Raw genomic sequence first — 24,837 nt, 5'->3', positions numbered from 1 at the left:
ACCTTCCTCTATGCACAAAATGAACCTAACACTATTTGTCTTCCTTTCTTTTAGGTATTATTCATTCTTTATCTCCTACAATGCATTTTATTTCAGATTTAAAGAGAAAGACTAATGAGATTGGAAAATAATTTAGAAAGAGTGTCATTAAATTAGAAAACGTATTATCAACATAATCTAATAATATCTAATACTTTCATAATATTCTAATATTTTCATATTAGATATTATTTTAGATAATATTTTAATATTTAGATAATATTTTAAAGGCACTACAATTACACTTAGCAGGGACAACAGAAGAGTAAGGTAAGCCTTAAACAAATAATTGTGTATTTTTAATCTTTAAGGTAGTTTTCAACCCTTAGGATCTACCAAACATAACATGCCACTTTTTAGTTACAAACAAAACAAAGTCACATAATGACAAAGTGATTGTCAGGAAAGATGCTGATTGGTCACTTACCATATAGTAACCAGTATGATAGCCACTCATGTACCAAGAGATTAACATACTTCCCAAAGCATCAGCATCATCAAAAGAATCTGGACATATGGGAGGTGGTGGGGGAATTATCTGGAAATGGAGAAAGATATGCTTTAAAGTTAATAAACAAAATTTGAAGTCTGGACATCCATTTTACATAGAGAATGCTGGATATTAGTTGTATCTTCCCTTACATTTCATGCCATTTCCTTTTTTTTTTAAATTTTTTATTGTTATGTTAATCACCATATATTACATAATTTGTTTTGGTGTAGTGTTCCATGATTCATTGTTTGTTCATAACACCCAGTGCTCCCATGCCATTTCCTATTTAAAACTTTTAAAAACACCTGACATTTTGAGAAAGCCAACCAGTAACAACAGAAGACCAACAAAAAAGGCGCCTGGGTGGCTCAGTTGGTTAAGCAACTGCCTTCGGCTCAGATCATGATCCTGGAGTCCCGGGATTGAGTCCCACATCGGGCTCCCTGCTCAGCAAGGAGTCTGCTTCTCCCTCTGACCCTTTTCCCTCTCGTGCTCTCTATCTCTCATTCTCTCTCTCTCTCAAATAAATAAATAAAATCTTTAAAAAAAAAAAAAAGACGACCAACAAAATAAAAATGAGTAAGAATCAAAAGACAATAGATCATGTAAAATGTCAGGTATTTTGTTTTGATTTTTGAACTATTATTCTGTTCTATTATGAATCTATAGGTAAAAGACTAAGTATATTATACTTTAAAAAAATTTTTTTTTCTTATTTGACAGAGAAACACAGCAAAAGGGAACACAAGCAGGGGGAGTGGGAGAGGGAGAAGCAGGCCTCCAGCAGAGCAGGGAGCCCAATGCAGGGCTCGATCCCAGGATCCTGGGATCATGATCTGAGCCAAAGGCAGATGCTTAACAACTGAGCCACCCAGGCGCCCTAGTATACTTTTTTTTTTAAAAAAGATTTTATTTATTCAGAAAGAGAGCGACAGAGAGAGAGCAAGTGAGCATGTGTGTGCTACTGGGGGTAGGGGTAGAGGCAGAGGGAGAGAGAGAGAATCTCAAGCAGACTCTGCACTGACCATGGAGCCTGACATGCGGTTCAATCCCACGACCCCGAGATCATGACCTGAGCCAAAATCAAGAGTCGGATGCCCAACCGAGCCACCCAGGCATCACAAGTATATACACTTCTATGGTTTTACTCAAAAAATACCCAGACAGCATTTTAAGTAAAGGTCTTGGGTAGAACAACTGCGCTGCCCCCACTGGAACACATACAATTTGCTACAAAGTGTCTTGTATGTATCCTGCTGTTGATATCCAGAAGTCTACCATTAGTTATCCATGCAGTCTATGTGAATTTACCATCTAAGCATATCTGGAAGAGCAAAACATTAATCCTTATTTATGGTGCAATTAAATCCTTTCAAATAAGAGATACCTCCCTAGAGAATGAGATGTAATTTCTGACAGGAAGGGAGCAGGCAATATCGGGCTCAGAATCGGGAGCAAGAAGACTGAGTCTGGGTAGAAGAAGGACATTAAAAACAAACACCTAAGGTTTAGTTCAAATTTTTACACATTAGAATCTGACCATAGGGATGGTCTAAAATGACATTTCCCAATCACCTATGTGCTGCTAAATCCCTAAGTATGTATGAAAGCAAGGTTTAATCTGAATTCTTTTGCACTTACTGGTGGTCCAGAAGGAAATGGAGGCAGCCAGCATGATAAGAAGTGTGGTGGTGGTGGAGGTGGTGGTGGGCCACTGAATTTTAGACCAGGCTGTAAAGGACATTCCAAAGGAAGATTAATTTACCAATTTACACATGAAAGGAGGAAAAAGATTCAATGCCATAAGAGTAAAAATAATCACCCAGAATATATACATATCAAAAAAGATGAAATAGAATTTCATATACCAAATGTGAAGACTCATAAATCTAAATATTCCTCATTCCTTTCTATATAAACATTCAGAAAGTAAAATCAAAGTAAGAAAGACTCCTAATTACCAAATAAATCAGAGGTAGTGTATTTAGCAAGATATTTCAAACATAAAAGACTATCTCCCCCACAATTTTGCTAATTAAATTGTATAATCTTTTTATGGATGTCCTCTGAGTTACATATAGTATTGTAGAACATATATTGTAAAAATTAGTAAACCTCTCATTTAATAAGAAAAACCAGCCCCCTGAAACCAATGAAGTATGATATATAAATTAAGAGGTCTGATCTTTCTAGAAACTGTAATATAAATCTAATAAGAAATCTGTCACAGAAAATCTTCAGAAAAAGCTTTAATAAATCATGATTCCCAAGCGGTCCTGGGATCGAGCCCCGTGTCAGGTTCCCTGCTCGGCGGGAAGCCTGCTTCTCCCTCTCCCACTCCCCGTGCTTGTGTTCCCTCTCTCGCTATGTCTCTCTCTCTCAAATAAATAAATAAAAATCTTTAAAAATAAAAAATAAATTAAAAAATAAAAATCTTTTTTCTCCAAGGATTTAACTAATTAATTTATCTGAGAGAACGAACCGGGGGGGGGGCGGAGGAGGAGGGGCAGAGGCAGAGGGAGAAGCAGACTTCCCGCTGAGCAGGGAACCTGACACGGGGCTCGATCCCAGGACCCTGAGATCATGACCTGGGCCGAAAGCAGACACTTAATCAACTGAGCCACCCAGGTGTCCCAATAAAAATCTTTTCTGTTAAGTTTATTTGTTACTTACAGCCAAAAGAACCATAAAGGAAAACAATTTTGCATTTTAATCTATGGAACAATCTGGGAACACCTTAGGATTTAATCTGTATTAGATGTAAATACTGTGTTTTCCTCCAATTTTTACACACTTACCCAAGTGACATGGAGAACTAGAGCATAATACCCTGCTGATGGTAAAAATTGTAATACTTTCTAACTTAAGTTCACTAAATTATTAGACTAATATGCAATCCTCCATAAATAGTTGGGAAAGTCTTTCAGTATAAAATACTCTGCATTGCATTACCATCTTATTTCCTTTACAAAGAATTTTCAAGTGTAGATTTATAGTATCTACAGAAAACTACTAAAGTTTCACAGAAAAGCTAAAACTCACTTAGTGGAGGGGTGGAAAGTTCTTAACTATTTCCTGGGAAACTTTTTCTGGGTAGAAATTTACCTTTCCTGGTCCCAGTCCTGATCCTGGCATGGGGGGTGGTGGAGGGAGAAAAGAGTTCCATGGCGCAGCTTTTGACTTGATGTTATCTGGTTTATTTCCAGGAGACCTAGAGGAATTCTCACTTTCATCTGTTGAAATTTGACTTTCATTTTCATTCTTTAAAAAGAAAAAATAGATGTGTTTTGTTATAAAGGTATCATTTTTTTAAAAAGATTTATTTGTCTGAGAGTGAGCGAGCATGAGAGAGTGCACAAATGGGGCAGGGGGGGCGGGGGGAGCAGAGGGAGAAGCAAGCTCCCTGCTAAGGTGAAGGCAGACGTTTAACCAAATAAGCCACCCAGGCATCCCTAAAGGTGTCATTAAAAAAGAATTAGTGCGTCAGTAGATCAAACTAACAACTAGTTATAGTGTTTACTTTCTCATCCCCTGTCGGCTTCCAAGAATTCACCGCCCCCCGCCCCCCCTTCCGGTATCCTTACCTCCTGAGCATTCTGTTCTACATTATTAGCTACTTCAGAGGCTGGGGAAAGTAGATCAGACATATTTTGCTCCTCCCTATTTCCATATCCAGTATAAACCACAATGCAGGTTTCCCTCTTAAAATCAATTGATGCAATGGTAGCTGGGTAAACACAGCCGTCTTCTGACCAAATGGCAGAACATTTGTCACCAACTTTCCACTATAAAAGAAACCAAAGATACTCGCATATTTCTTTTAAAGAGGATGAACTGCAGTCTTGTTTAGGTAGGGTATGGTAGGTTGTGGAGGGGACAGTCTCCAGTTACCTCATCTGGAATGCAGAATGATATAGTCAAAAAGGTTTGTGGCCAAAACACATAAATATGAATTTCCAATATAAATATAATTTTATTTATATAATCAAGCCACTTATTTGCCATATAAAATCTGCCATTTATATAATTGTGGACAAGTGTCTTAGTCTCATTTTCCTTGTCTGTTAAGTAACTATGATAAAATCTACCTCATATACTTGTTATGAAGAAGAGAAAGGGGGGGAAAGTGTGTAAAGTGTCCTGCACTCTGGTCCAGCACATAGGGAGAGCTTATCAAATGTTAGCTCTCTTCCCCCTTGGTAATGATAAAACTAAAGGAACTGATAAGACACCAAAATATTTAGCTTTCAGGTCTACTATTTTATATAGGAGAAATGATTCCACCCAGAATATTTGGTTCCTGGGTATTAGTTTAAGGGACCACAGAAGCTGTGGTCCAAAGGGAGGGTGGAAATAAAAGCATAGCCATCTCTCAACTTAAGCAGAATATTGCCAATTCAGATTAAGGCTCTGAGATACTCCTCCCAAATAGCACTGGGTTCCTCAACCCCACCCCTCACATGAAGTAAACACAATCTTCAATGGATCATTCCCACCTAATTCATTATGCTTTTATTAACATGTATGTTCCTAAACTATAGAAACTTTAATAGCTATTTTAGAAATTTTGTGATTACCTGTCAATGGAAAACACTATACTAATCATTTAACTTAATATTTTACACTATTATTAAAAACAGTAACAAGAAATTCTCTGAAGTTCAATCTCAATGTTTTAAAATAACCTGCTTCAGGGGTGTTGTAGCATTCTTTTTTTGGCTTTTATTCTTCTTAGCAGGTTTTCTTTTAGGTGCGCCTTTTGGTTTATCTGAAGCTTCAGAAATGTCACCATTCTTTAGAGCATGCTATGAAAACAAGAATAGAAATGTACATGTTACAGGGTAAGACATCAAAGAAGTTTAACAAAAGAACTCAGTCACTACAAGCTGGTCTCAAAGCCCCATCAACGTAGACAGCCTCTACTTCCTCTTTCCACCATCCCACACACCACAGAAACTACTCGGAAGGCATCATATATCTGATTATCAGCTCTAAGGACCCTTTTATTTATTCTATTTATTTTTTAAAGATTTTATTTATTTATTTGTCAGAGAAAGAGAAAGAGAGGGAGAGAACACACAAGCAGGGGGAGTGGCAGAGGGAGAAGCAGGCTCCCCGCTGAGCAGGGAGCCCGATGTGGGGCTCGATCCCAGGACCCTGGGCTCATGACCTGAGCCGAAGGCAGACACTTAACCGACTGAGCCACCCAGGCGACCCTCTAAGGACCCTTTGAATTAAGTCCTCACTTTCACCCTTTCTGGAACATTATATTCTGTTGATCATTTGTCTTGAAATTTATGACATATTGGATGATATAGCAATGCAGAACTCCAATGCTTTATTACCTCTCTGATCAAGTCTTAAACTTTGGCATTCACAAAGAGAACTGTCCATCCTTCTTTACCTGCTTATGATCATCTATTCCTATTAATTCAATTATAATCTCTATGCAAACGGACTTTTAAAGTTATTATCCAGGTGACATTTCTTCTTCATTCAATTTAACATTTCCAATTACCAATTTCCTATCTTCACATTTACTTCACACTCAACACAATTAAAAGTAAACTATCGGGCACGTGGGTGACTCAGTAGATTAAGTATCCAACTCTTGATTTCAGGTCAGGTCACAATCTCAGGGTCATGAGATTGAGTCCCACATCGGGCTCTGTGCTCAGCATGGACTCTGCTTGGGATTCTCTCTCTCTCCCTCTCCCCCATCCCCTCTTCATACTCTCTAAAAAATAAAATAAATCTTTTTTTTTTTAAAGATTTTATTTATTCACTCAAGACACAGAGATACAGAGAGAGACAGAGAGAAAGAGCACAAGCAGGGGGAGAGGCAGAGGGAGAAGCAGGCTCCCCGCTGAGCCAGGAGCCGGACAGGGGGCTCGATCCCAGGACCCTGAAATCATGACCTGTGCTGAAGGCAGATGCTTAACCATCTGAGCCACCCAGGCGCCACTAAGTCTTTTTTCTTTAAAACGCTTCCTAATCTTTATTTTTTTTTATTATGTTATGTTAGTCACCATACAGTACATCATTAGGTTTTGATGTAGTGCTCCATGATTCATTGTTTGCATGTAACACCCAGTGCTCCATGCAATTCGTGCCCTCCTTAATACCCATCACCAGGGTAACCCATCGCCTAACCCCCTCCCACCTAAAACTCTCAGTTTGTTTCTCAGAGTCCATAGTCTCTCATGGTTCGTCTCCCCCTCTGATTTCCGCCCCCTTCATTTTTCCCTTCCTTCTCCTAATGTCCTCCATGCTGTTCCTTATGTTCCACAAATAAGTGAAACCATATGATAATTGACTTTCTCTGCTTGACTTATTTCACTTAGCATAATCTCCTCCAGTCCCATCCAGGTTGACACAAAAGTTGGGTATTTGTCCTTTCTGATGGCTGAGTAATATTCCATTGTATATATGGACAAAATAAATCTTTAAAAATAAATAAATAAAAGTAAACTATCTTTTCCTCTACTCAGACTACTTCCCTCTGCAATATCATCAATTCCATACAATGCTGAGCCCCACTTTAATCTGCATTTTACAGAACCCCACAATAGTATGCTTCTACTCTAAGGGTATACTGAAAAGCATTACTGACAAATTGGAATTCAGCTTCAAGGATGACATACAGGTTTGATCTTTACCTCATGCTACAGGAGTGACTAAAGGAAAGAAGTGGACTTTGTACCTGGTGCTCTCTATGAGTATATGTTCTTACTATTGATGGCCCATGCATGGTGCTCAAAAAAACTAAATATTTCACATGGTAGGCAAAGTGATAATGCTGGACAACTGTGTAAATGTCTTGTTTGGGCCACAAAAACACACTACATCCCCTAAAAGAATAGTATATTCCTACCATCAGGAACACTTGACTTGATAACCAACTCACAGGATTTGGAGAAGATTAATTTAATATAAGCACAGCACTTAGAACGGTGCCTAAAATGTTGTAAACACTCTACAAGTACTAATTATAGCACTACTGATATTTATCATTATTATTTCAATGAAGGCTTGTTAAATGAAAATTATAATTCAGGCCGCCCTTCCACTAATCTGAATTAGAGGACTTCTATAGTTTGATACAATGCAAACACATTACAAGTAATTAGTGTTTAAAATTCTACTTCAGTTGTCTTTGTTAAAGGGATGAAATACAGAGAGCCTACCAACTTTTTAAAGGAAGATTATCAGATTATCAACTAACCAGTGATATCTATTGGTCTTCAAAATTAGAACTGAGTAATATGTACATTAACAGTTATCAGTTAATTTTTTTCCCAAATGATTAACATGAGGAAATAAGGAAAACAGTAAGTAAACATTTCATACCTTAAACGAAGCCACAGCTTTATCATAAGCTTTTATTAATGCTGTATCATCCCAAATGTCAGAATCATCACTCTGGGAAGCGTAAAGAACAAAAACAAGATTTAAATGGATTTCATCAAAATGTATGTTAGATGGTATCAGGAGCCATCTTACTTCAGACATAATGAAATTACACTAAAAACAGGTATTTAAAATCCTAAATAAAACTACAGAAAGCCTACCTACTTAAGAGAGTATGTGACATTACCCCCAAAGTCAGACCTATATAAATGCTCTAAGAGGTACACTGAAAAGTGAATGCTCCCATTTTTTTTACTGATAAAATTATTTTTTTAAAGATTTTACTTATTTATTTGACACAGAGAGAGAGAGATAGCGAGAGAGAGGGAGAGAGCACAAGCAGGGGGAGCAGCAGGCAGAGGGAGAAGCAGGCTTCCTGCGTGAGCAGGGAGCCCGATGTGGGGCTTGATCCCAGGACCCTGGGATCATGACCTGAGCTGAAGGCAGTGGTTTAACCAACTGAGCCACCCAGGCGCCCTTTACTGATAAAATTTTTTATTTCACTTTTGATTTTTTACACTTTTCCTGATTATTCCGTGTTAAGGTGGAAACTACAACTGTTTAAAAGACATACACAAATCTAGTACATCAATAACCGGGGATTTTTCTTTTTCTTTTTTTTTTTGCTATACTATTTTCACAACCACAGGAGTGCTTGCTAGGCAATACAACCGTTACAGAAGCAAACGTGAGGCAGAATACTGCTAAGGAAAAACAGAAGAAAGAGCTACCAGATATACAGACAGGCTCGTTCCACATTCACTACTGCATTTTCAAGTGCCAAGTATTAACTGTACCTTTTGTTCAGCTAGAAAGGGGGGATTTTTTTTTTTCTTTTTGGTTTTAAGTCAGTGCATGAATGTTTCTTTTCTCGTTTCAGCAGATGGACAAACAGGTGGACACTACAGCTACGTGGAATGTTCAAGGGAGAGGGGGTACTGTGAGACTGGTAGGCCTGGCTATTCTGGACTCTCCCCACTGTGGTGTTCATACAACTTCCCTGCATTATAGGGTCTTTTTCAAACAGGTCTGTGAACTTGGCTAGAGGAGCACACTTGGGAGATCTGGTGACAGGTACTAACAAGCATTATCAGGGCTGGCTGCAACACAGAGAGAAATCATGGGTATTTAAAAAGACTTTTTTGGGCGCCTGGGTGGCTCAGTTGGTTAAGTGACTGCCTTCGGCTCAGGTCATGATCCTGGAGTCCCGGGATCGAGTCCCGCATCGGGCTCCTTGCTCAGCAGGGAGTCTGCTTCTCTCTCTGACCCTCTTCCCTCTCGTGCTCTCTGTCTCTCTCTCTCAAATAAATAAATAAAATCTTTAAAAAACAAAAAACAAAAAACACTTTTTTGATTCAATCTCGGTCTGACTGAAGAGCAACAAGCGTGCTGAGAACCGGAGGAAGCCAGAGCTGTGTGCTGGAAGTTCTTCTCAACTCTGAAGCGAGGCCTGCTGACCAACGTGCTCACCATCTTTGCTTACCCCCTTCAGGCCCCCACCCTGCCCAAACAGTATTAAAGAACAGAAGACAACGACAGAATTCAAAAAGAAAAAAATGTAAGGAAACAGGACAGAAACTTAAAGAGGGAAAAGAAAAACCAAAGTCAACAGTCAAAAAGGACAGTGGGAAGAATGTCTGATTTCAAAATTTAAAAGCCCCAAGCTAGGAAGCACCCAAAGACTGAGTACTTCTTAAGTGAAAGGCAATCTCTGCAGAACATGACTCTTAAAGGTATTACCCAGGAAACAGATAAGGCCATTCATAAGATACACGGCTTTTTTCTTCTTCAGGTCCTGGTTACAAGGAAAACAGATTCCACTACTGGAGCAGAAATTGCAAATCAGTAAGATGGCTGTGGGAAAGGGGTGTCAGTCACGTGTTCTAGGAACACTGGACCTTTTCATGGTGTCAAAACCCAATTATCTGCCACAAAGAGCTTCCATTTCAGGCTTCGAGTTTACTCAGAGGAAGACACTGTGGACATCTGCAGTCATGAACTTTCGAGTGGCAACAGCCCAAACTGGCCAAGTATCTGTAATCCCCAAAAAACAGGCAGAACTACTCTGAGTTGCTGTCACACTTGAATGTCATAGGACAGGTGTCTCACTCCATGTCCCAATATAATCTCTGTAACTTTTTGTACAACTTTACAATGGAACTGTTATTTCAGTGACTAGTTTGATATCAGATTAAACTTTCCAAAAAGAGACACATAATTCAGGTCTAGTTTTTCTACCAGTAAGAGTTCTGCTAAGTTACAAAACCCCATAAACACAGTGTTCAGTTTAAAAAAAATTCAACACACAGTAATCCTATCAATGTTAATCAAAATCAAAATTTCAGAATGCCGTGGCATTTATGTGACCAATCTGAGTTTTATTTTTTTATTTTTTTAAAGATTTTATTTATTTATTTGAGAGAGAGAATGAGATAGAGAGAGTGAGCATGAGACAGGGGAGGGTCAGAGGGAGAAGCAGACTCCCTGCTGAGCAGGGAGCCCGATGCGGGACTCAATCCTGGGACTCCAGGATCGTGACCTGAGCCGAAGGCAGTCACTTAACCAACTGAGCCACCCAGGCGCCCCCAATCTGAGTTTTAGATACAAACACCAGCTGTTTATCCCATGAACCATTTTGCTAGCTGAGGCTGTGAAAAATTCAAAGTCAACGTATGACTCTTTTTTTTTTTATTACACAAAGGGATATATGTGGAGGGTACAGAGTGACATTGAACAGATCACGAAACACAACAGACATTAGTTCTCTCCCTCCTCAGCATCTCCTTCATCTCCCTGGTTTTCCGACGTCCACAGTGTGAGATTGTCCCTAAGCAACTGCATGATCAGGGTGCTGTCTTTGTAAGACTCTTCATTCAGTGTATCCAATTCAGAAACTGCTTCATCAAATGCTGTTTTTGCCAGGCTGCAAGCCTTTTCAGGAGAGTTTAGAATCTCAGAGAAGACTGAGAAATTCAGAGCCAGGCCAAGTCGAATTGGGTGTGTAGGCTGCATTTCTTTCTTACTAATTTCAAATGCTTCCTGGTAAGCCTGCTGGGAGTTCGACACAGTGGTTTATTATCTCCAGATGCCACCTCAGAAAGGTATCTAAAATAATCTTTCATTTTCAAGTAGAACACCTTGCTTTCTGGTTGTGTAGCATTGGGAATAAGATATTTGTCCAACAGCTCCAGAACATCATTGCAGATGTCCTGCAGTTCGGCCTCTATCTTCTCCCGGTACTCTCTGCCCATCTGCTGCTGCTTCTCATTCCTCTCAGTTTTCTGCTCAGTGCTGGGGAGGACGCGCCAGGAAGAGCGGGGGGCACCCACCACGTTCTTGTAGGCAACGGAGAGCAGATTTCTCTCCTCATTGGAGAGTTCGTGCCCCTGTTCCGTGACGGCCTTCATGGCTGCAGCCATGTCGTCATAGGGCTCGGCCTGCTTGGCAAGTTTGGCTTTCTGTACCAGCTCACTTTTATCCATGGTCATTCCCGGGGGGAGGGCAAGAGGAGGCAGACGCTTGTGAGCGAAGCTCCGAGCGTGGTGACCTCTTCCTTCCCAAGCCCACTCCTCAGGTGGCAGCGGTCGAATGCTCCACAATTTAATGAGTAAGTGAATATGTTCAAGGGTAACCCATGTTTGAATCTTTTCTAAGAGCCAATAAAGGGTTTAGCTTGGCAGTGTGGGAAAATATCTGGCCATTAGCTTGAGTTTATACAGACAATGGTAATGCTAGTCTGACCACAGAATCTGTGGTCCAAAAAATATTCTTTTCCCCTTGACTTACGCTATGTCTAGATTACTCAAGGAATTCTCAAAATGTTTAAGGTTATAAATTATTAATAGTGACTAATCAATTTTCATTTTATTTTATTTTTTTAAAGATTTTATTTATTTATTTGACAGAGAGAGAGACAGCCAGAGAGGGAACACAAGCGGGGGAGTGGGAGAGGGAGAAGCAGGCTTCCCGCGGAGCAGGGAGCCCGACTGTGGGCTTGATCCCAGGACCCTGGGATCATGACCTGAGCCAAAGGCAGACACTTAATGACTGAGCCACTCAGGGGCCCCTATTATTTTTAAAGATATTTATTTATTTATTTGACAGAGTGGGACAGGGAGGGGGAGAGAGAGAGAACACAAGCAGAGGAGTGACAGGCAGAGGGAGAGGGAGAAGGAGGCCTCCCAATGAGCAGGCAGCTGGTTGCAGGACGACTGAGCCACCCGTGTGCCCTTGGAGAGGACGTTCTTAAGAGTAAAACATATAGCAACTCAAAATCCTCACATGCCAATGGTTACTGTCAGATCAGGGAAACAACGCATTTCAAAATGAAAAGACAGCTCAGATTTTATACAAAGCTATTAAAACAAAAAATACTGTAGCTGATAAAACTTCCCAAATAACAATCACAAAAAGAGGGAAACAACACCCAAAATGAAGTTAAATATTCTTAAACTAGCATCCACAAACCACCTTGAATCAAATATTTAAAAAATTTAGATGGCAAAACGGCAAAAGGCCAGGATTTGAATCAGGAGTTAAAAATCAAGAAAGAAATGGAAGAAAAAGTAATGTTGGCTACAAAGTACCCAGAGAAGAATACATCTGACTGAAAACTTAAGTGGTACTAAGGAAAAGCCATTAAAAAAAAATAAGAAAAATAAGAAGTGAAATGATAAATATGGATGACTAGCAAAGAATATTTAACATATGTATAAATGGGGTCCCTGAAGAATTATGGCTAAAAAAACAAAAACAAACAAAAACTCTAAAAAACCTCGTAGAGCCTGTAAACAAAAAGACAAGGTCACTTACAAAATAAAGAAAATCAATTAATATTAGACTTTCCCATAGAAATTTATGGGAAAAAGTATGAGCCAAGGATCTTGTGATACACCCTACCTGTCCTTAGAGTACCAAGACTAACTTTACAATGTGCAAGAACACTATACTCACTAGTCTTTGCAGAGGAATCTACTGAAAATAAGCTTCATCCAACTAAGATATGAACAGGGAAATCTTGGGTTAAAAAAACAAACCAAACCAGGGGCGCCTGGGTGGTTCAGTCATTAAGCGTCTGCCTTCAGCTCAGGTCGTGATCCTGGGATCGAGCCCCACATCGGGCTCTCTGCTCAGTGGGAAGCCTGCTTCTCCCTCTCCCATTCCCCCTGCTTGTGTTCCCTCTCTCGCTATCTCTCCATCAGATAAAGTCTTTAAAACAAAACAAAACAAAAAACAAACCCCAAGCTGTTAGCATCAAATATATGTAACTGCAGTTCTAAGAGAAAAGTAAAGTACACACGACCCTTAAACAACAGAGGGTAGAGGGATCAGGGGTGCCAACTCCTCCCTACCCCACCTCCTACCCACCCCAGTCAAAAATCTGTGTATAACTTTTTTTTTTTAAAGTAGGCTCCATACCTAACATGGGGCTTGAAGTCACGACCTAAAATAAAGAGTCACATGCTCTACTGACTGAGCCAACCAAGCATCCCTATATATAACTTGATTCACCCAAACCTTAACCACTAATAGCCTACTGTTGACCAGAAAGAAGGCTTACAGGGAACATGAACAGCCCATTAACACACATTTGATAAAAAATATTATATACTATATTCTTACATTGAAATAAACTAAAAAAAATATTAAAATCCTAAAGAAAATACATTTATAGTACCATACTGTATTTATGGCAAAAAATTCATATAGCTGGACCTGCACAGCTCAAACCGGTGTTGTTCAAGGGTCAATATCTATTAAATTGACAAGCTGATTCTAAAACTCAAATGGAAATACAAAGGACCGAGAATAGCCAAAACAATTTTTTTTGCTTTTTAAAAGATTTTATTTATTTGAGAGAGCGAGCACGAGGGAGAGCAGGGGGGAGGGGCAAAGGAAGAAGCAGTCTCTCCACTGAACAGGGAGCCCACGCTCTTATCTCAGGACCCTGAGACCAGGACCTGAGCCAAAGGCAGATGCATAACCCACTGAGCCACCCAGGTGTCCCTAGCCAAAACAATTTTGAAAAAGCTAAGCAAAGCTGGAGGATTTATATTATCTGACTTTAAGATATATGTGAAGCTACAGTAATCAAAAAGTGTGATATTAGCATCAAGATAGAGACTAATGTAATAAAACTGAGTCATAAATAGTCCCATACACATGATTGATTTGAAACAAAGGTACACATGCAATTTAGTAGAGAAAGCACAGTAGTGTCAACAAATGTTGCTGAAACAATTGGAAACTCTTATGCAGAGAAAAAGAATGTGCACCCCTATCTTGAGCCATACTCAAAAATTAATTCCTAACGGATCAGAGAAATGTAAAACATAAAACTGTGTAAAACTTAAGAGCCAAATGCAAATCAAAACCCCATTGAGATATTAACTCACACCCGTCATAATGGCTAAAATCAAAAACACAAGAAACAAGTGTGGGTGAGGATGTGCAGAAAAAGGAATCCTCATGCACTGTTGGTGACAATGCAAACTGGACCAGCCACCATGGAAAACAGTATGGAGATTATTCAAATTAATAACAGAACAACTCCTCCCCCTGCAAAAAGAACTACCCTATGATCCAGTAACCACACTGAATATTTACCCAAAGAATAAAAAAACACTAACTTGAAAGGATATATGCACCCCTATGTTTATTTTAAAAAATCATCTTATTTCATCATAGATGTATTCTTTAATCCCCATCTCCCCACCCACCTCCCCTCTCAAAATCATCAGTTTGTTCTCTATAGTTAAGAGCCTTTCTTGGTTTATCTTTTTCCTTTGTTTTCTTTCTTTTCTTTCTTTCTCTCTTTCTCTCTTCTCTCTCTTTCTTTTTTTAAAGTAGGCTCCAGGCCTAACATGGAGCCCAATGCAGGGCTTGAACTCATGACCCTGAGATAGAGACCTGAGCTGAGATCAAGAGTCAGACGCTTTACCAACTGAGCCACCCAGGCGCCTGTTTGTTTTGTTTTTTAAATTCCACAGAAGAGTCAAATCAGATGGTATTTGTTTTTCCCTGACCTATTTCACTTAGCATTATACTCTCTAGCTCTATGCATGTTGTTGCAAATGGCAAGACTTCATTCTTTTCTATGACTAAGTAACATTCCATTGTCCATACATGCCACATCTTCTTTTATCCATTCATATATCAATGGACACTTGGGTTGCTTTCAATTTGCCTAGTGTAAATAATGCTGCTATAAATACAGGGGTGCATGGGACGCCTGAGTGGCTCAGTCGGTTAAGCAGCTGCCTTTGGCCCGGGTCATGATCCCAGGGTCCTGGGATCGAGTCCCACATCGGGCTCCTTGCTCAGCAGGGAGCCTGCTTCTCCCTCTCTCCCTCTGCTTGTACTGTCAAATAAAATCTTTAAAAAATAAATACATACATACATACATACATACAGGGGTGCAGGTATCCCTTGCCTTAAGAGTTTCTGTCTTTTTTTGGGTAAATACCCCATAGTGCAATTCCTACATCTTAATGTAGTTGTATTTTTAATTTTTTGAGGAACCTCCATACTGTTTTCCACAGCGGCTGCACCAATTTGCATTACCACCAACAGTGCAAGAAGGTTCCTTTTTCTGCACATCCTCATGCATTTTTTTTTTTTTAGCCATTATGACAGGTGATATCTCATTGTTTTTTGTTTTTTTTAAGTAAACTCTATGCCCAATGTGGGGGGTCAAACTCATGATTCCAAAATCCAGAATTACATACTCTACCCACTGTGCCAGGCAGGCACCCCTTCTTATGGTTTTGATTTGCATTTCCGTTGTGATGAGGGATGAGGTACCTCGTTTCATATGTGTTGGCATCTGTCTTCTTTGAAAAAGTCTGTTCGTGTCTTCTGCCCATTCTTTTCTTAATTTTTAGTTAATTTTTTTTAAGTAAGCTCTACATCCACCAACATAGGACTTGAACTCACAACAATGAGATCAAGAATCATATGCTCTACTGACTAAGACAGCCAGGCACCCCTCCTCTGCCCGTTTTTAAATTGGATTGTTTTTTGGGTATTGAGTTCTATCAGTTCTTCACATATTTTGGATACTAACCCTTTATTGGATATGTCATTTGCAAATGCCTTCTCCCATTCATTGGTTGCCTTTTGGTTTTGATGATTGTTTCCTCTGCTGTACAGAAACTTTTTATTTTGATGTAGTTCCAATAACTTTTGCTTTTATTTCTCTTGTCTCAGGAGACCTATTCAGAAAAATATTGTCATGACCAATGTCAGAGAGATTACTGCCTGTGCTCTCTTCAAGGATTTGTATGGTTTCAGGTTTCACATTAGGTGTCTAATCCATTTTGAGTTTATTTTTGTGTATGGTGAAAGAACGTGGTCCAGTTTTTCCACACCATTTGTAGAAGAGATTGTTTTCTTCCCATTGTATATTCATTCCTCCTTGGTGAAAGATTAATTGACCACACAACTGTGGGTTTATTTTTGGGTTTTCTGTTCTATTCCAGTGAGCTATGTATGTATTTTTATACCAGTACCATACAGTTTTAATTACTACCACTCTGTTATACAACTTGAAATCTGGAATTATGATACCTTCAGTTTCATTTGTCAAGATTGCTTTGGCTATTCGAGGTCTTCTGTAGTACCATACAAATTCTAGGTTTGCGCTCGTTCTGTGGAAAATGCTGTTTGTATTTTGACAGAGATTGCATTAAATCTGTAGATTGCTTTGAGTAGTATAGACATTTTAACAATATTTGTTCTTCCAACCCATGAGCATGGAATGAATGTCTTTCCCTTTCTTTGCAATGTCTTAAATTCCTTTCATCGGTATTTCACCTCTGTTTACTGCAGCATTATTTAGCCAAATCATGGAAGCAGTGCAAGTGTCCACTGACAGATGAATGGATAAAGAAGATGTGGTATATATACACAACGGAATATTACTAAGCCATAAAAACGAAGTCTTATCATTTGCAACAACACAGGTAGACCTGGTGAATAATGCTAAGTGAAGTAAGTAATCAGAGAAAGACATAGCATATGATCTCACTCATATGTGGAATTTAAGAAACAAAACAAAGGAACGGGGTGCTGGCTCAGTTGGTGGAGAATGCAACTCTTCATCCCAGGGTAGTGAATTCAAGCCCCATGTTGGGCGTGGAGCCTACTTAAAAAACAAAAAAACAAAAAAACACAAATGAAGTGGAAAAAAAAGAGAGACAAACCAAGAAACAGACTCTTAACTACTGAGAACCAACTGATGGTTACCAGAGGAGAGGGGGATGGGGAAATGGGTGAAATAGGTGAAGGGGATTAAGAGTAAACTTACCATGATGAGCCCTAAGTAATGGAGAGAAGTACTGAACCACTATATTGTACACCTGAAACTAATATAACACTGCATGTTAAGTTTACTGGAATTAAAATTAAAAACTTAACTAAAAAAAAAAAAAGAATCCTACTCTCCAACTCTCACCTTCTAGCCTCTGCAACTTATTCCTTCTAGTAGCTGGAAGAATTATTCCACTTCCTTGGGACAAAACACCGATCCTCCAACTTTTTAAACTCTTACTCTAAGTCTTCACTCCATTTCTTAGCCAGCTTAAATTCCATGGTCAATTATCAAGACAATTCAATTGTACCTCTCTCTCTCCCTTCTTTACATTCTCTTGGTAAAACTACAGCCCCCACCCCCATTTCAAAAAAGATTTTATTTGAGATAGAGTGAGAGAGAAAGAGAGTGAAAGAACACAAGTGGGGGGAGGGGCAGAGGGAGAGGGAGAAGCAGGCTCTCCACTGAGCAGGGAGCCTGATGAGGGGCTCGATCCCAGGACCGTGGGATCATGACCTGAGCCACAGGCAGACGCTAAACTGACTGAGCTACCCAGGCGCTCCAAAGTACAGCCCTTTTAATTTCAACTCCTTTTTTTTTTTCCTTTAAGATTTTATTTATTTATTTGATGGAGGACGAGAGAGCACAAGCAGGGGGAGTGGCAGAGGGAGAGGGAGAGGGAGAAGCAGGCTCCCCGTTGAGCAGGGAGCCCAATGCAGGGCTGGATCCCAGGATGCTGGGATCATGACCTGAGCCGAAGGCAGACCCTTAATGACTGAGCCACCCAGACGCCCCTAATTTCAACTATTAATTCACTCTGTGCCTGCCCTCACACACTTGAACTGAACTTTGCTGGAGAAAAATACAATTATGTTGCCTAGTCTCCTTCATACTCATGACCACAAATCTCAAGTAGACCTTTAACGTTGCCTAGCAACACTTCTACCACAGTTCCCTAGTCCAACACCCATCCAATCTCCCTAGTTCCTACTCTCTCTGCTCCAAGCTCCAACATCTGTCCCCCCTCACCCCTAGCTGACTTTACTTCTTTTACTAAGAACAGCCACAATCAAAAGAGAATTTTCACAAATCTGTCCAACCACAAAGGTCTGTATGCACAAAATTATCACCATATGAACTGTCAATGTTTTTTTTTTTTTTTTGGTGAGTTTTCTGCCTTTATTACCAAGCATCCCCCACACCCCCTTTCATGCTCTCCCTGATGAGCTCTGAGACCCTGCTCTTGCAGCTGCTCTGAGCTTCATCACATTGAATATATTTGGTCACTCTTCCATCTTGCTTCTACTGTAAACCCTTTGATGGTAGGACAACGTGGCTTTGTGTCCCTCGTCTACTGGAGTGCCTGCCACATGAAGTCAGCTCATTAAAATTAAATGACTAACTGAATGAAGATCCAAAAGGATATTTCTGGAATTTTCTAGGTAGGATCTAAGTACAACCTCCTCCCAAATATTTTTTTATTATGTTATGGTAATCACCATATATTATATCATTAGCTTTTGATGTAGTGTTCCATGATTCATTGCTTGCGTATAACACGCAGTGCTCCATGCAGAACGTGCCCTCCTTAATACCCATCACCAGGCTAACCCATCCCCCCACCCCCTCCCTGAACTGTCAATGTTTCTAACAAAGGCCAAATCCATCCTCTCTTAGCTACTCTAGAACAGTGCTTCAACATTTGTCTTCTGTCGCTTGTGTCACCAAGTTTTCCATCCTTACTGGATCTTTCCCACCAGCCCACAAAATGTTGAAACAGGTTTCTCTCATCTTACAAACAAAAAACGAAACTGAGAATCCTATTTCAGTCCCCCCTCCATCTATTGTCCAATTTCTCTACCTTCTATTTACAACTTTTATAAATTTTCCTTTTTCTTCTCTCCTGATCTAAACTCACTCCAATCAGATTTTACCCAAGGTTGATCTTCCCCCTTACAAACCTTCTCCACTTGCAGTCTTCCTTAGCACACCTCAGTAAAAAGCAATTTCATCTTTTCAATGATTCAGGGCAATCTTGGAATTATTTTTGACTTTCCTCTCTCAAATCTCCATTATCGAATCCATGTGCAAAACCCCACTGCCTCATGATTCAAATTACACCTGGAATCCAAGTACTTTGCTTTCCATTCCTAACACCTTGGTCTAAAACTGGATCATTTCAACAGACTCCTAACTGGTTTGCCTGCTTCACCCCGGTCTGCCCCCCCGCACACCCCCCAGAGAGAATAGACAAACCAAGGTACGATCGAGGTGAGGTAGGGAATTGTCTCTCAGCTATCAGGGAGTCCAAGCCGCAAGAGGAAGGAGCTTGTGGCTAAAGTTCCCAAATGGGTGAAGATGTAGAAACCTGGAATACGGCCCCGCAATCAGCGGACCCGCCAGGTCCGGCCCAGCCGCGAGGGCTGGGAGGGGGGCTCTGGGAGCCTGCTCGGGACACTCGTCGGGAGGCGGTGCCGTCCAAGACCTCACCTGGCCGGTGCCACGCCGGAACAACACCGAGTCCTCCTGCTCCGGGACGCCGCCACCTCCGCCCATCGCCATGGCGAGCCTACTGCCGGGTGCACGGCGTGGGCTCCGTCTCTCTGGAAGTGACGACTTCCGCCGCTCGGGACCTCTGGGAGCGGAAGAGTACGGTGTCCTGGAGACCGGCCACGAGGCCTTTAGGACTCCGCGTGCTCTCTAGGAGTGGTCACGATCTCCGTGATTGGTAGCATTGCTGTTTCTTTTCGGCCTTCTTTCAATTCTTTGATTTCACTTTTTCGTAGGTTCGTTGAGTGATTCGACCAGGGTGTTTTTGTTTTAAGCAAATTTCCATAGAAAATACTGTCCATTGCAGATAATTTAGGAAATACGGGTAAGAAATACAAAAGTCTAGAAGTAACCAATAATATAGCTACCCTTTTAAAAAGTGCTTTACAGGGCGCCTGGGTGGCTCAGTTGGTTAAGCGACTGCCTTCGGCTCAGGTCATGATCCTGGAGTCCCGGGATCCCCGCATCGGGCTCCCTGCTCAGCGGGGAGCCTGCTTCTCCCCCAACCCTACCCCCTCTCATGTACTCTCTCTCTCTCATTCTCACTCTCTCAAATAAATAAATAAATCTTAAAAAAAAAAAAATAAAAAGTGCTTTACAAAATTTTGTTAATTTTCACAACCCGATAAGTGCGGGACTTTTATAACCATTTTAAAGATAAGGAGATTTACTTTGGCACATGTGTACCATATACTACCACTCAGCAACAAAAAGGAACAAGGGGCACCTGGCTGGCTCAGTAAGTAGAGCATGCGACTCTTGATCTCGGGGGTTGTGAGTTATAGTCCCACATTAGGTGGTAGAGATTACCTCAAAAAATTTAAAAAGTAATGAACTATTCATATCCACCCCCCCCCCCAAAAGGAAACAGGCACAGAGCATTCATACAGCTGCCTGGATTCCAGGTAGTAGAGTTCATGCCTTTAGACACTTCTCAACCATAACATTTGGGTTAATATCCATTTTCCCAAATCTTCTCTACTACATTTTGAACTTAAAAAAGGAATCAAAATAAACAAATGGGACTGCATCAAACTTTCATTCTTTGCAGAGTGAAGGAAACCAACAAAAGGAAAAGACAACCTGCTGAATGGGTGAATACATTCTCACACATGATTTAACTGATAAGGGGTTAACATCCAAAATCCATAAAGAACTCGTAAAACCCTACAAACAAAAAAACCCCAAACCCCAAAATCCAGCAATCCCCTTAAAAAATGCGCAGAGGCCCTGCATAGGCATTTTTCCAAAGAACACATACAGATGTCAACAGGTACATGGAAAGATGCTCAATATCACTAATTACCAGGAAAATGCAAATCAAAACTACAATGAGCTATTACAGGTGTTGGAATAGCTATTATCAGAAAGACAAGAAATAAGTGAGAGTAAGGATGTAAAAAGGGAATCCTCGTGCACTATTGGTGGGAATATAAATTGATGCAAACACCAGATGAGTGGATAAAGATGTTTATACACATATGCACAATGAAATCTTTCAATTTACAACATGGACAAACCCAGAGAGTTCCATGCTATGTGAAATAAGTCAGAGAAAGAAATACCATGACTTCACTTACATGTGAAAACTAAAAAAGTTGAACAAAACAAACAGATTCATAGAGAATAAACTGACAACAGGGAGTGGGAAGAGTATGGTGATGGATAAATTGAAAGGGATAGACAAGAAAAATGGGATCAAATACTGTCTGTTTAAGGAGGTGCATTTTTTTTTTGTCTTTACATGGATCAAGCAGGATTTTATATCTTAGTAGGAGTTTATCATTTACTTTTCCAGATTCTTTAAGTATTTAGGATTGCCAGATGGATTCCATGTACACGTAATTTTCTTAAAAAAAACTACTCAAGGAAGTTTGAGGGCTCGCCTTTGGCTTTTATAGATATCAGAAATAGATGTTTTTTAAAAACCAATGAGATTTTTCTCAATCATAAAAATTCTCACAATAGCATTTAATTTTTTTTTTCAGTAATCTCTTCACCCAATGTGGGGCTCGAACTCACCACTTGGAAATCAAGAGTTGCATGATCCCATGGGGCCAGCCAGGAACCCCTTCACAATGGCATTTGATGAAGAAATTTGAACAATTTGGAATGAGGTTTTTATTTTTTGAAGTGTAATTCACGTACCACAAATTTCACCATTTTATTTATTTATTTATTTATTTATTTATTTGAGAGAGAGAGAGAGAGAACGAGAGAGAGAGCACATGAGAGGGGGGAGGGTCAAGGGAGAAGCAGACTCCCTGTCGAGCAGGGAGCCCGATGCGGGACTCGATCCAGGGACTCCAGGATCATGACCTGAGCCGAAGGCAGTCGCTTAACCAACTGAGCCACCCAGGCGCCCCAAATTTCACCATTTTAAAGCAAACTTAGTTTTTAGTGTATTTGAAAGGTTATGCAGCCACCACCACTAATTCTAGATCACTTCACCCCAAAAAGAGACCTTGTACCCATTAGCCATCACTCCCTCTTCTTCCCTCCTTTCAGCCCCTCACAACTACTCATCACTTTCTCTCTGTATGGATTTACTTATTTTGGATATCTTATATAAATGGAATATGTGGCCTTTTGTGTTTGGATTTTTTTTCCCTTAGCATAAGGTTTTCAAGGAGGAATAGTATCTTAAATTTAGATTGGCAGATTCTTTGTTGAAAAAGTATTTCTACTTATCAGGACCAGGTTCATCAACAAAAATGAACCTATGGAATTTTTGTCCTCGAAGAAAATATGAAGTTCTCTGATTCCTGATGGTGACCTCTACATTTGAATTACTGTATTTTATAGTTATTTCATATGATAGACAAAGCACTCAAAGCACAATGTAGTGAACTTCCAAAGAAAAACCATTTTACCTGATTTGAAGGCACTTACGAAATCATCAAATTTAACTTCATGAACTGGAACTGATGTTCGTGCAAATGGAATTTCCATACCAAAATACCTTCAGTGACTCTTGGAACTTGCCCACGAGTAAATAAAGGATTCAAATCCTTGGTGATAAGGTTTCCAATTTGAATTTCAAGTGGAATAGTGAATAAACAAATGACAAGGCCAAACCCAAATAGTTCCTTACCCTTATGTTATCAGGGTTTAGGGGCAGGAGATCAGAGATAGTATCGGTGATTTTAGTACAAGAATGCGCACAGAACTGTTACAGCCGCAGGAAGTTAAAAATTAAAAATGATGTTTTGGAAGAGGATTTGAATGATGTAATGGACAAATGTAGTATAATTCATAAACAACAGAGATATAATTAACCATTCAGGATCTGAGGTTTGGATTCCTCACACTCACATCATATACCAAAGTACATTCTAGGTGATTTTTATAAACTTGGGTTGGGGAAGATCTTAAGATAGAAACATGAAACCACGCAAGCACTGAAAGCTCAAATACCTTTTGGGAGTCAGGTGCGTAATGTAAGTTGAGGAATAAGCAATAGGGGTCGTGGGTACTGTAATCAGTTAGGTGGAGACTATCCCTCCACCCTATCCCATTCACTACTCCCAGTCCCTGCCCAAACAAAGGTATTCAAGTTCATATTAAAAAATTTTAACATGTAGGGCGCCTGGGTGGCTCAGTTGGTTGGGCGACTGCCTTTGGCTCATCGAGTCCCACATTGGGCTCCCTGCTCGGCGGGGAGTCTGCTTCTCCCTCTGACCCTCTCCCCTCTCATGCTGTTTCTCTCTCTCACAAATAAATAAATAAAATCTTTAAAAAAAATTTTTTTAACACATCAGGCAGGATAACTCTGCTGTCAGTCCGCATCCTTACTTATAAAGTAACTAGACATATGACTATGTAGTTAAAAATTCTGGCAAAAGAAAAATAAAATGAAAAGACAAACAATAGTTTGGAAAATATTTTTCATATATGTAAAAAAAGGTTACTATCCCTTATATATTTAGTATAATTTATATAATTACATTATGTTTATATATTTTAAAAAAGCTTTGTCCAAAGTAAAAACTGCCAAAAAAAAAAAAAAGCCAAAACAAAATATTCCTAGGGAAAAAACAAAACAAATGTGGCCAATAAATATGAAAATAAGCCTTAATCCTGCACTCAGTCTGGCTGGTTTAATATCCCTAACGTGCCACTTACTAGATGGCTAAGCTTGGGGGAAATTCCTCATAATTAAAACCTCAATTTCTTTAACTGTACAGATGGGCATAATAGTAGTGCCTACATGTGAAGGCTAAATGAAATAAAAAGCATAAAGCAGAGAGAAAACATGAGTAGATCAAAGAGAAAATCCTAATGTCCAACAAACATGGAAAAAATGCTCAACCTCTTCAGTCAAGGAATTACTTATTAAAACTAAGATACCATTTTTCACTCAGGTTGACAAAATTAATAGAGATTAATATTTGATGTTATCAAGGGCACGGGGATATGGAGAGCTATTTTCTTGCTGGAAATACTTTAAAATTGCAAATGCATGTACTCTACCATTGTCCTAAGAATCCTACCTTTAAGAATGCATTCTTACAGAAATAAAAGAACATTGCATAGGTATGACTGTATTACAGAATTGTTTGTAGTGGCAAATGCTTACAAACAACCTCAATGTCCATGAGTAAGGAAATCACTGGATAAATTACTATACATCCATACTATGGTTAGATCTGAATGGACTGACCTGTAGGCATGGCTTAAAAAAGAAAAATAAGTTATAGCTAAGTTTCCCTGTTTTTGTTTCCCATTTTGTAGTGGGTGAATGGTGGTCCCAAAAATGATACCTCCACCAAGTAACTGTGAATATGACCTTATTCGGGAAAAAGGTTGTGCTGATAATAATTAAGGATCTTTTTTTTTTTTTTAAAGATTTTATTTATTCATCTGAGAGAGAGAGAGAATGAGAGATAGAGAGCACGAGAGGGAAGAGGGTCAGAGGGAGAAGCAGACTCCCCGCAGAGCGGGGAGCCTGATGTGGGACTCGATCCCGGGACTCCAGGATCATGACCTGAGCCGAAGGCAGTCGCTTAACCATCTGAGCCACCCAGGCGCCCTC

The 24,837-nt window shown here is 39.8% G+C and overlaps 1 protein-coding gene and 1 pseudogene across 2 annotated transcripts in view; both read right to left on the bottom strand.

The window, feature by feature from the left end:
* The window catches only part of LOC112839793 (survival motor neuron protein), a 36,686-nt gene extending 16,810 nt beyond the window's left edge, over positions 1–19,876 (bottom strand). For both annotated transcript variants that reach the window (XM_025892847.2, XM_025892848.2), the window contains exons 1-7: positions 19,743–19,876; positions 7,883–7,954; positions 5,218–5,337; positions 4,117–4,317; positions 3,638–3,793; positions 2,174–2,263; positions 467–577 (exon numbers count right to left, since the gene is read on the bottom strand). In XM_025892847.2, coding sequence (XP_025748632.1) covers positions 467–577; positions 2,174–2,263; positions 3,638–3,793; positions 4,117–4,317; positions 5,218–5,337; positions 7,883–7,954; positions 19,743–19,814 — 822 coding nt within the window. In that variant the 5' untranslated portion in view covers positions 19,815–19,876. The remainder of the gene's footprint in view (positions 1–466; positions 578–2,173; positions 2,264–3,637; positions 3,794–4,116; positions 4,318–5,217; positions 5,338–7,882; positions 7,955–19,742) is intronic.
* Positions 10,560–11,516, bottom strand: LOC112839734 (14-3-3 protein beta/alpha-like; annotated as a pseudogene).
* Positions 19,877–24,837: the final 4,961 nt, after the last annotated feature.

The sequence above is a fragment of the Callorhinus ursinus genome, unplaced genomic scaffold (genome assembly GCF_003265705.2).
Source record: "Callorhinus ursinus isolate GAN/ISIS: 27379988/994484 unplaced genomic scaffold, GSC_fseal_2.0 scaffold23, whole genome shotgun sequence".
Lineage (NCBI taxonomy): Eukaryota > Metazoa > Chordata > Mammalia > Carnivora > Otariidae > Callorhinus > Callorhinus ursinus.
This window is presented reverse-complemented; position numbering and strand designations above follow the sequence as displayed.